Source organism: Haliotis rubra, unplaced genomic scaffold, assembly GCF_003918875.1.
Source record: "Haliotis rubra isolate DU_JTF1 unplaced genomic scaffold, ASM391887v1 Scf878, whole genome shotgun sequence".
Lineage (NCBI taxonomy): Eukaryota > Metazoa > Mollusca > Gastropoda > Lepetellida > Haliotidae > Haliotis > Haliotis rubra.
Window position 1 is genome coordinate 149,649 of NW_025767610.1, and position 13,318 is coordinate 162,966.

Sequence of the window (13,318 nt, forward strand, 5' to 3'; positions counted from 1 at the left end):
AAGTTGCATTTACCTTAGTGTATAAATGACCTCACCACGTTTCAGTTTATATACGACTATCACATTTTAGGGTGTTCCCTTATTTTTTGTTTGTAGTATATATTGGAATAATCTGACACTGAAGCAATGTTTCAGTTGTCTCCACAAAACAGTAGCAAGTTACTGATGTCTCCTCAAGGAACCTCACGGCTTGAGGCCGACCTTGGTTTAGGCTTATTCACAGTAAAGTTTCATCACAGCTGAATGTGGAAATACAGTTGGGCAGGCTTAAGGCATTTATACTCCTCACAAAATATTAAGCAACAAGTATTTTCAGTGTAATGTCTTTATCAATCTCGATAGCGATTTTTGCCGACGCGTTACTTGAAAGGTAAATATTCAAAGAATACGTAACGTTTAGTGACTGTCAAATTGATTTATCTGATAACATTGACAAAATCACCCGAACACAACCACCCTCAGAAACAACATGCAAAGTGTGTGGCATGAATGTACTCCACTCTTCACGCATGCACCCTGATCGGTGTATACCTACCTGTAATCATTTCTCTGGCACAACAAGCGGGTCCTAACTTCATTTTTATGGATGATAATGCCCGTCCATGGATGATAATGTCCGAAAAAGAGTCGTTAATGATGTTGTTTAGATCAACATCACACATATGGACTTGCCTGCAAGGTCAACTGATCTTAATCCAACTGATCTTAATCCCACTGAACATGCTTGGGGCATTATTGGAAGTCCTGTTTACGGTCTCCATGTTCACCCCAGACTCTGGATGACCTTGAGCAGACGTTACAGAGAGATTGGCAGAACATTCCACAACAGTAACTTTAAAGGCTCATTTGGTCAATGCAAAGACGTGTACAGTAGAAGCTTGCACTTGTGCTCATGGTGGTCATACGCGTTACTGAACACTGCTTCACTGTCCAAAACTGACTTGAACCTTAATGTTAACATTTTGCTCCATCAATGCAGCACATTTTGCACGACTGTTTCACGGGTACATGCTTTTGATGATTTGTAAGTCTATTATTGTTCAATACCATTTCATTTCATTTTGTTAATCGTGTGTACATATGTTTCACCTTTTTATTGCATCATTCCATGATTTGCAATTTCAATAAATGAAAATGTACTGAGACTAACTACTTGTGTTGCTTAACTTTCTGTGAGGAGTATATGATTTTGGTGTAACCCACAAGCAAACAGAGCGCTGGTAATTAAACAAACGTAATTGGGGCCAATGCCTATTCAAGCAGTGCATCCAAGGGAAGTAACTATGCACAGTGAATTATTTCAATTTGTCATCGCATGAGGTTTCGCTTAAAATTTTCGTGTATGCAGTTGTAATGCTACGGACCCATAATACTGACAATTCATAGGTCTGGTTGTCCATGCCTCTATCTGGACATCCATTTATTACATCTTCCAGCTATGTTCAACATGATCCGGATCTGAGTGAGAGGGAGGGAGGAGTGAGCGAGCGAACGAACATGGTTTTACGCCACTATTTAGCAATATTCCAGCAATATCACAGCAGTGGCCACCAGAAATGGGCTTCACACTTTGTTCCAATGTGTGGGAATGGAACCCGGGTCTTCGGGCGTGACAAGTCAACACTTTAACTACTAGCCTTCCCCACTGTATCTTATCAGGATCTGATTGTATGCTAAGTATTGAATTACATTCATAATTAAGTAAAGTTATTTTCTCGTTTTAATTCAGTGACCCTGATTCTCAACCCTATCCAATAAAAAACAGAAAGTTGTCCAATCATAGTGTCAGTGTCTGTCAAATCCCAAGCAAATTCTGCAGGTCTTTGAAATGGAGCCTGTTCCATTATTGCTGGTTATCACTCATAATAAGCAGATCAATAACCAGAGATAAGTAATCGATCAATAATTGATTGTAATTGTAAACCCTACCACAAAACTCATATGGGCACACAATCACAACATTGCGCAAACAAAACTGGCCATAACTATCTTCGCCAGCATATTCACGGGTCAGTGTCACTGCACATTTTTAACATTCAAGGTGAGGTGAAATTGGTTTTAACATCCTGCTTGAGAATATTTCACTCATATGATGACATGCATGCGTGTGTATGTGTATGTGTATGTGTATGTGTATGTGAGGCTGCTTGTACTAGCCCCGTCTTTAGCTGGTTTTATAGTGCTAGCCCATTGATATACCATGCCCGCAGTGAAGCATGAATACCCCACGCAGACACATTATACTGACTCCGAGCCGACCAGTCCTTATTGTACCCATAAATGCCGAGCGCCGGGCAGGGACCAACAAGTACCATATTTTAATGTCTTTTGGTATGACACTGTCTGGGATCAAACCCGCGACCTTCCGCTCTCCAGGCGGACGCTCTAACCACTACACCACGGTGGCGGTCTTTTTGAACATTCAAAAGAGTAGAGACAACAAAAAACATGCTGTAATCCCCAAGATTTATTTTCACAGGAGCTTTTTACACGTCTTAATGTCAAGATGATAACAGCATCTGAAAAAAAGTAAAGAAAGAGATGAAAGACATTGTCCTGCAAGACATTCAGTTGAAATACATATACAGCACACTGATTAAGCTACATACCAAAGACTCATAATTCATGTACCGTATCATGTTTGTTTGTTACAGAAGTCTGTAAATAACTTAGTCTGGACCAGACAATCCAGTGAGTGATATGAGTATTAGTTAAGGCAACTGGGATACAATGACACTGCATCAACCAAGTGAGCCTAATGACCTGATCCTGTTAGTAACTAGTCTTGTACAACAAACATGGGTTGCTGAGGGCCAATTCTAACTCAGATCTTCAAGTGTCCATGTATAAATATGCACATCTTGGGATTGCCACACTCCAGCAAACATGTTTCATTTACTCATGCAGTTCAATTGACAATTTAATTGAAACTTGTTCGCTTAAATTTGAAGAAATCAGATTTAATAATATCAGATATTTACCAATGTGTTTATCCAAGAGCAAAACCCATGGCAGTGGAGTTCATTATCAGGAAGCATTGGGTGAGTGAGTGAGTTTAGTTTTATGCCGCTTTTAGCAATATTCCAGCAATATCACGGCTGGGGACACCAGAAATGGGCTTCACACAAAGTACCCATGTGGGGAATCGAACCCAGGTTTTCAGCATAACAACTGAACACTTTAACCACTAGGCTACCCTACGTGACAGTATCCTAGTAATCAAGCAAGTTAGATGTGGAGCATGCTGACCCACCTTCAACACACAATAGGTGGAGCTGGAGTTGCATCTGCTGAGGGCTTAGCTCCCTTCTGCTCACTGTAAGGTTGAGCTGGGGCGGGCTCATCCTTGGGCTCGACGATGCTGACGTGATCTGGGAGAGGGCGACGTGGTCCGATCTTTCCAGTTGGATCCCAGGGCAACATGATTTTTACCTTGATGCCCAACACACCTACGGAATACATGGAAGGAATGGAGATCAGTACAAACAGAAAACTTACTGATGTTTATCTGCCTCTTTAGTCACATCTGTATAAACCTTAAAATGAACCAATTCACTGCCCGTAATGAAGAGTTACTTCCCTTGTTTTGATTCCACAGAAATTCCAATTGTTGTTCCTGTTAAGCATTGCTCAATTTAAAGGGATAAGGATTACTGTGAGCATTTGTAATGTCAACTACGCCGGAAATAACAATCAGCTGTGTGCCTGTTTTGCTCAAATTTACAGGTGACTACAACTAAGTTAAAAACAAACCAATATTATAACTTTAAAGTTTAACCGAGACTGAGGTATCACAATGGGTTTTATTGCAAGGTATGATAAAATAGGTCACATGCAAACAAATCTGAACTGAAGACAAAAGTGAATTCCATTTCTTAGTGCATCAAAGGAGTGAGTGAGTTAAGTTTTATGCTGCTTTTCACAATATTCCAGCAATATCATGGAGGACACCAGAAATGGACTTCACACATTGTACCCATGTGGGGAATCGAACCCCGGGTCTTCAACGTGAAGAGTGAATCCTTCAAACACTAGGCTACCGCCCCATGCATCAAAGGAAAGCATACAGGGACACCTTACCTTGTCTGAGCAGGACGTGCCTGACAGCTGTGTCCACATAATCATTCAGAGGTTCACCACTGTGGATCATCAAACCATCAACGAACTTCATGGACTTTGCTCTCTGTCCTCTCAGTTTGCCGGATACGACCACCTCACATCCCTTGGCACCACTCTCCATGATGAATCGTAGTACACCATAGCACGCTCTACAACATGGAACAGGACATCCGTTAGAGATACATGCCAATACTGGATTCATAAACCTGTTTCATTTAAATAGCTCTCATAACTCAGGGATAGAAATGTATTAGTCTGAAGAATTCACAGTCAACTCATTAAGATACCTGGATTAATAAAGATGGTACTACGTGTTCTTTAAGGCTGCACCAATAAATAATAAGGCCAAGGGCAGGCAACCCAGTAGTCTGTCTACAGACCCTGAAGCAAATATATCCAAGAAAGCCCACGCAAGTCTAGAAAATGTGGCAAGTCTAGATTTCCTCAGCTTCAGGGTCTGTACCAATCTGCTGAATTCACAAGCCAGAATATGGCTTGTAATTATCAGTTGATATCTAGCTGTCACTAGTGTTGAATATTAACTCATGGGGAGCCTCCCCCACCACTCCCCAAGACCCCACACTGAGCCAAGACCTCCTGCTTCTGCCTGTGATTACACTAGAGACCTGATGACTGATGACTTATAAAATCTGAGTATTTTCTTTAACTGTTTCATTTTACACTGGCGAGGAGAGGGGATCATTTCGAAAAGTTTTCCATCTCAGGGTAAAAATGAATTGGAACTTTGATGAGGATGAAAGCAAATATACATAGCATTTGTCAAAATCAGAATACAGTGATTGAAAAGTACTTAAGTGGTGAAGATGTCTTGTATTGTTCTCCATCCAGGAGTGGAAAATCACTGACATTCGAAATTCTCCCTATTCATACAAGTCAGTAGAAAATACAAGCCATGCTACTGTTATTGTTGTGTCATCCTTGATTTGCATGATGAAGAGAAAAACAGAGAAATATAAATCATTAGGCTCAAAGCAGTGTACCTCAACGATGTAGGCATTTGTGACTTTATCCATAAACTTTGAAAAGATCTGATGGCATATTGTTTTCCCAGCAAGAAAGCGAAGTTCTTGGGAATATAAAACGTGTTCAGATCCGTCCGTGCATCCGTCACGCTTTGTCCAAAGCATATCTCCTAAACTATTTGTGATAGCTTAACCAAACTTGGTACACATGTCAACCATGATCCCTAGATGTGCCTTTTTGGGGTTAGACCCAGATATGATTTTTATTTTGAACTTGGCACATAGATAGGTCTGGCGATATACTGGTGCCTTTTGGTAGTTTTGGATTTCTGAAGAAAACATATTTTGCGTTTTCATGGCAACAAGTTTGACTTTGACTGAAATTGGTAGTAGTGCTCTTTTCTGGAGCAGAACTTAAAAAACCTTTCAATACTCTCCTTCCACTTTGTAATATAGTCACAGACTTGGTTGACACATATCATTGCATCACATTTGTGTAGATTGATGCTCATACTGTTGATTACTGGATTATCTGGTCCAGATTCTATTATTTACAGACAGCTGGAATATTGCTGAGTGTGGCATGAACCTAAACTCACTCACTCACTGCTATATACACACCAAAACATTTGACATAGTCTTAACTAACTGACATATACATGAAGAGTCATTGCGGGGGATATTGATGACTTTTTCCCCTTGTTACATTATATATATGCGACATCAATTAAACTTCCACATATAGTGCAGACACAACCTTTGGATTTTGGAGAATATATATAAATTTTGAATTTTTTTGGGTGAGATCCAGTTGTCCAGCCATATGAATATCAAGAGATGCTACCCTTAGCTGGTATCCCTGCTTGCTCTCAAAAAAGATTTGGCGACACTTGATACTCATTACCCCAAATCGGCCCACACCACTGACAGTAGACCTGGAGGCGGTGGGGGCAGTAAATACTCCTGTCACACACAATTAAAGCAGTAATGGGTGATAAGAACCTTTGTACATGTTGTGAAATTCCAAGAAATTATCCCTCTGCAGATTTGTTTAGTCTCTGAAAATGAAGAAAGTCTCAGGGCTCCTTTTCATTATATTATATATTTTTTTTTACTATGAACATTTTTCAGTAAAATATGTTCATTTCAGAGACTAGTTGTTAGTCTAGCAACCCAGTAATGGCATCATGAACATTGACCTGCACAACTAAAAGATGAAGACATGCATCAGACAGGTGATGGACATGTCAACCTCACCCACCTCTTATAGAGAGTAAAATGGTTCTTGAAGATACACTGTTATTTACTTTTCATTGATTAAAATAGATAATACTCAAATGATATTAACATTTCTAAATCTGTCCAGTTTTATTTGTTCAATCAAAGTGTTTATGAAAAGTGTTTTCAATAATTTAGCTCATGTCTTGTTTATGTAATCTGGAGTAAATTGATCATGATTCAAACAATAGCCCATCAAGCATCAGGAACTTATTTTGAATTCTCACTACTTGGACCAAAATACAATGAAATCCGAACCATATATTTCTACACCCATGTCTCTAGCATAAGGGACATCAGGCTAGGATATTATCATCAATGATTTGCAGTCGAAAGATGGTGTTAGCTTTGCATCATTTGTCCCTTAGTCTGTTATGAGAATGTGATCTGTGAATGGATGGAATTCACTTCTGATGTCAATTTCTGAAGTTAGCTGGAAATATTTTTCATCTTACCACAGAGATAAATTTATATGAACAATCCAAGTTCCCATTAAACACACAGAAACTGAAATGCATGTTTTGCTTCACAAAAGCTACTGTCCACAACATTTCTTTATACATATTTGACACTTGAATTTCAAATGCGAGTTTAATGGTATTAAATGGGCATGTGAAATGTCTTCTTCAACTTGTTAAAAATGTGAAGAGCCAATTGCATCCTGGTAATAGTTTCAGAATCTGTCTTAAGGTACAGGGACTTATGACCAATCAAAATGTGAGTGTGTGAGGGTTTTATTCTGATTTTGGCAATATTCCAGCAATATCATGATGGGGGACACTAGAAATGGGCTTCACAAATTGTATCCATGTGGGGATTCGAAGCCAGGTTTTCAGCATGACGAGTGGACACTTCACCATTAGGCTAACCCACTGCGCCATTCCAATCAAAGATGTACCAAACATTGAAATCAAGTGATGGGTGTTATAAATATAAGTGTTGGGAATATGTTTCAATCTCATTGATGATTGGTTCATTACAACCGATCAATCATCGAAAATAATTGGTTAGCGTCAATTATCAAATTTTCCTGGTTATGTTTGTTAATGCACAAAAGGTAAAGAAAAAAACATGTATTTTTTTTCGTTTTCTTTACAAATTGCACAAAATGCATTTGCAAATTCACATCTTTAAAGGATGACTAGCATGTTAGGAACATGATTTTCATGGAGTCTTTAAAATGAATTCAATCATGAATTAGAAGAGCTTGTAGTGCTAATGAAATCTAACATACAAAACCAACCATGTGAAAAATATTGTTATTGCAAACAAGTGTTCCAAAATTGATTGTGTTTGATTATGAGAAAACATGATCGATTGCTTGGTCGTTTTGTCATTGCGACCAATCTTCGATTATTTCAATTAATCGGACCACCACTAATAAATATTAGTTTGTTGTTTTCAGCCAGTCAGTTATTATCCACCTGTATCACTATCCTGCAGATAATATAGGCAGGGATAGACAAACCACTGTTTTTTATCACAAGTGTTTCAATTCAAGAAGGGTCCCAAGGCCAGCAGCTACTAATGGTTACCAAGTTCATAAAAATTGGTACTCCAGGTATTAACAATGAATTCATTATAATTCATAGGTTAGAATAGACCTCTCCCATTTCCCCGAGAGCATATATATATATTGTTATAAAACTTGTTGTGCTTTGTAACTTATTTCACTAGTAGAAACATCATCCCTATCTTTTACCATGAGTCTACATTCTGACAAAGAGGGACATCAGGCTAGAGTGGTGTCATCAACAATTGTTGCAGTCGAAAGATGGTGTTAGCTTTACATCATTTGTCCCTTGGTCAGATGTGACATTTGTAAAATATTTATATCCAGAGTCTTATATCTCCATTCCACTACCACAAATAACCTGGAGCCATTTGTTGCCATAGGTCCACCTATGAAGTGTTGTCAAAATATCCAATATCAGTAATATCACACAGATGTTTCTCAACTGCAAGTCAAAAGCTATCTTTAGAACTGTATTTGTGACTCCATGCGAATAGGTCCAGGAGTGAGCGAGTATGATTTTATGCATCTCAGCTGGAGACACCAGAAATGGTACCCATGTGGGGAATCAAACCCGGGTCTTCAACGTGATGAGCCAACGCTTAAACCACTAGGCTACCTCACCGCCCCAATAGGTCCAGGAGACATGTCAGGACAGAATGGGTGTATAATACAATGCAAGACTGAGTACGGTGCCTTTTCAAATGTTATTCAAGATTTGTATGATGCAATAGTTTACCTTCTGACGGCAAGTCCTCCGATCAGCTTGTATCGAAGTGACTCGCACTGAGCGATGGCGCACAAACCACGGGTAGCAACTTTCTCTGCATACAACTACAAAAAGAGTTCAGAAAATGAATTATGATAACACAATATTTACTTCAATAAACACACATGATAAATTCTTCGGTGAAAACAATCAATTCAGAATTCAAATAATATAGCCAATGATTTAATGTTTATTTAAAAACACTATTGATTCAGACGTGTTTTACAAACTAACTCGGAAGTGAATGTTCTCATATACTCTCGAAAGCAGTATTTAAGCCACAGCATTGCAACCTGTACATTCAGGCCAGATAAGCCTGTCATTGTGAGTGAGTATGGTTTTACGTCGCTTTTAGCAATTTTCCAGCAAACTTTTTTTACCGGTTAAAAAGTCAAAGGACCGGTATATTTATGGCAAACAAGTCCTGGGGACCGGCAATTACTTCACCTGGTTAAATGATTTTCTCCAAATAGACAATAAAAATTCCCAGCAACTTTTCAGATTTAAGGAAACTGCCTTGTACATTCGATCTGCACCATATGCGATATGCGTATGGAATTTCGTGTCTATTTTTAGTAACAACCCCTAGCAATTATTGTCATTCGCTGGACACCTCGCTTAGCCTCGACCCAGATGAGAGGCATTTTGGCGTGAGGCTATAATGTATCAGATAGCAATACTCTATCGGGCTTGACGATAGGGAATGGATAATTAACCCATTCAGCACTGCACCGTAGGCCAGGCAGTAGTCGCATCAAAATGACATATAAATTTAAGAACCTAACTAACGTATGATTCATTTATTAAATCTATCACTTTTCACAACGCCTGAAAACACCTATTATGATACATTTCAAATGACCATATATTATCGACAGAATTAGAGTTATGAACTAATTTTCGCACTGTTATTGAAAAAAAAGAAGAATTCTCGGACACATGCTTCGGTAAAGTTGTCAAACGAAACATAACTAATTCCATATTTTTGTGTGATCGTGCAATGTAACTCAAGTGACATCTCGGCTTTTGTTGCCTCGAACTTACCGTTCATACACAATGTTTAATGCTAAAATATATGCTTAAAGCATTTTTGTCACAGGTCATAACCTAGCACAATACGTCCACAAAGTTCCATACTATATGTACAGGTGAGGATTTTTAGCGCAACACATTCAGATTAGAATGAATTTACCCGTAACTTTCGTCTGAATCACAGTTTTTGTTTACGAGGCCGGTATCCATTGCTGAAATATGATTGGCTGCCTTAAGCTACGTACATGATTTTGACCAATCATGATCCTCATTCAGACTGTCAAAACAGCGTCATTAGAAACCAATCTTTATCCAATAAATTCGCTTCTTACAACTGTGAAAATACTCTTGGCAAGGGTAAAGTGATATTGTTGATGTTCAGAGCTTACGAACGATACCCGCCATCAAACGAATTGCCTTACATGTTATTTGTACGAAGCATCTAAAACTGAGGTATTTCCTGCTGTTGTATCACGTTACCAAGCGGAAAGCCACTGATATCGTGAAATAGACGACCATACACATTATTTGAGAACCCTTCTTATAATGATTTTCCGATTACATAAAAAATAAAATAAAAAGGGGTAAAGGCTTGCATTTTCCTTGATAAACATAGGCTTCTGTACACGATTACCGCATAAAGAGAGGAAAGAGAGAGAGGAGAAGGGTGTCAATTTTGTACTTAAGGATATATATTACAAATTTAAGCTTAAAAATTATGGGAAGGGACAGGGTCATTGATGTTGTACATGAATGAAAGGCAAAGAGGGGTGGGTTGGTCATGTTCCTATCTTTATTAACATGGAAAAGAAGTGGACTGGTAAAAATAATAAGGAACTGGTTTGAGGTTTAGCAGTCCCATGGACTGGTAAATTTGAAAATCACCGGAAACACTGTGCGTGCATGATACGCTTGTAATCTTATATATGTTGTACTTATTGAGTTTTAGGCGTACATTACGCCTCTTATCTATAGCCCTGACTTACCTCAACAGTCCCTTCGGGGAAGTTGAACCTCTTCTGGACCACTGAGGTGAGTTCTCGGATCCTCCTGCCCTTCTCCCCCAACACGTTCTGTGTCCTGGTGGCCAGGATGATGATCTCAGTCCTGGTAGGGGTCACACGGACCTCCACTCCACTGTAGCCATCCTCGGCCAGCTCACGAGTCAGGAACTCATTCAACTCGGCCTTGAATATTCCATCAGCCACAAACTAGAAACAAAATGAGGGTTCAGATGAAATGCTAATTGTAATATTTAATCCATTCAGGATGTCGGCCTCCTCACAAATTTGCTAATTTAGTCTTACAAAACTGGGTTCAGAAAAAAAATATCACATCCTACAGAAAGGAACATCCAGGGCTTACTACAAACTAAGCAAAAAGGAAAGCTTCAGGCCATTACAAGGTGCAAGTGTCAGGGAAGCCGTCATGTAAGTGATGGATACTTTGGTTTTGACAAGGCACTTGGTTCCTTATCAAGTCACACAAAATAACAAAAGGGACATCAGGCTAGAAGGGTATCATCAACAATTGTTGCAGTCGAAGATGGTGTTAGCTTAGCATCATGTGTCCCCTTTGTAGAGCTTCACAAACATTTGTGCATGCACTGAGATTGATGTGTCAGGACATTTTCTGGATTAACTTCTGAATCATACTTATATATTAGTAACAAATTTGACAATGCCTCCAGGCACAATTTGTATTTGAAAATCTTAAACCAGAAAAATACCCTTAAAATATGCAGAGCCTGCTATGAGTACATCTCCAAATAGATTATATGCAAATAAATCACAGTATTCACAAGTAGGGCTGTGTGTATTAGAAACTAACCAGCCTCTGACACTAATCCAAATACAGGTTAATAATTACAGCAAACACATATCTCAGTGATATATGAAGTTAAATGTATGCAGAGGTCATCCGAAAGACAAAAATTTTGATCAACGGACATACTTTACATCAAATATGCATTTTATTAATGTATAATTATGTTATAAATCGATTCCTAATCTAAAAAGATCATCTGTTTATCTCAAGACGACATGTTCTTAAAAGCCCTGCACTAATTACTGATAATGATTTCACTGTTAGAAAGAAAATTGGCAACACCGAGACACAACAATATTAACTGCAGAAGGAATATCCATGAACACATACTGACAAAGAGGGACATCAGGCTAGAGTGGTGTCATCAACAATTGTTGCAGTCGAAAAGATGGTGTTAGCTTTACATCATTTGTCCCTTAGTCACATGTGAAAATATCATTAGATGTTTGGAAGGATCTTATCTTCTAATAAAAACTGAGCTTTACAGGATGTCCAGTAACAGCTCAAAGAGTTGCTGAGTTCTTCATTCTGTTACCCACTTCCAGTTTAGTCATGGTTTCTTGTTTGTTTTGACGATTGTTTCAAATGATTGAAGAGCAGATACCCCAGTGTAATGTAACAATAGTACAACTAGTCAAATAGAAACTAACCTCAAGCATTCATTACACCAAGTAGCTGCTGTGTACAACAAACACATTTCTTTGATCAAATTTGAAATATTTGAAACCTCTTTCAAGTAACTAAATGGAAATCTCAGGCGATAAAACAAGCCAGCTACTTCTGAACTAAGAATTATTCAAGATAAACGACCACTTTTTTCAAATCACATGGGAAAAGCACTGACAATTTAACTATCACGTGTATCAACTTTCGCGTATGTGAATGGGATGCAGCAATTTCAACACCGCATTATTTTAATGTTTACTCATCTGTTGTTTTCTGCTACGGTTTAAAAAGCAAACTAGCAATTTAAATATAACTATGAATCCATACTACCAGAATCTCACTATGTCATGGGTATGTAACTGAACATTTACTAAAAGCCACCTGCGTCTTCGTGTGGTTAATAGATTATCCTTTTTGGACAAGGATAGTTTCGATTTATAACATACTTGTACAATAATACAATGCATATTTGATCTAATTTAATAACTCTAAGTCTAATATGATAAGTAAAATATGGTTGCAACGTCGGATGCACGAAATTAGGATACAGCAGCGATTATGTGGATGACAATAAGTGTTATTAGCACAGTTGGTCGGGTATTACTACATTTGTACAATTGACAACTACTGATACATAGTGAAACATCACATAATTAACACGGACATATCAACAGCAGTATTATCACGTTAAGTGTACTGCTGTAAACACGATATCGCCCATGCCCCGTAGTACGGTAGCTTTACAAATCGACTAACATCTCATTACTAAACGACCGAACACACGTAAAACTTCTAATTTATGTAGAGCGATGAATAAAGTTTAAGTATGTATGTTTATTTGGATATACAAATACTCAGATTACTATATAATACTGGTCGAACCTTCCTTTTCTTGGAAACTTGGTGTGCCATTTTGGCTGGCAATGTGAAAAGGAAGTTGGGGAAATGCGCGCGCAATACGGAAGTATAAATTACTATCGCTGGGCTCAAAAGGAAATAGTAAAGAAATAGTGTCTTAAATATTGCGTAATATGATGATTTGAACACTTTAATAATACTGTGATTATTCTATATTTGCTTTGAATACTATCACCTATAACCATCATAAGGTTATCAAAAGATGATATTGAA

At 38.3% G+C, this 13,318-nt stretch overlaps 1 protein-coding gene across 1 annotated transcript; it reads right to left on the bottom strand.

Annotated features, from left to right (window-relative positions):
• Positions 1–2,452: 2,452 nt before the first annotated feature.
• LOC124263290 (40S ribosomal protein S3) lies at positions 2,453–13,202 on the bottom strand. The gene is made up of 6 exons (XM_046697876.1): positions 13,070–13,202; positions 10,681–10,905; positions 8,633–8,727; positions 4,081–4,268; positions 3,254–3,449; positions 2,453–2,519 (listed from the first exon to the last, which is right to left on the bottom strand). The coding sequence occupies exons 1-5, from the start codon at positions 13,097–13,099 to the stop codon at positions 3,256–3,258; spliced, it is 732 nt and encodes a 243-aa protein (XP_046553832.1). The 5' UTR covers positions 13,100–13,202; the 3' UTR covers positions 2,453–2,519; positions 3,254–3,255.
• Positions 13,203–13,318: the final 116 nt, after the last annotated feature.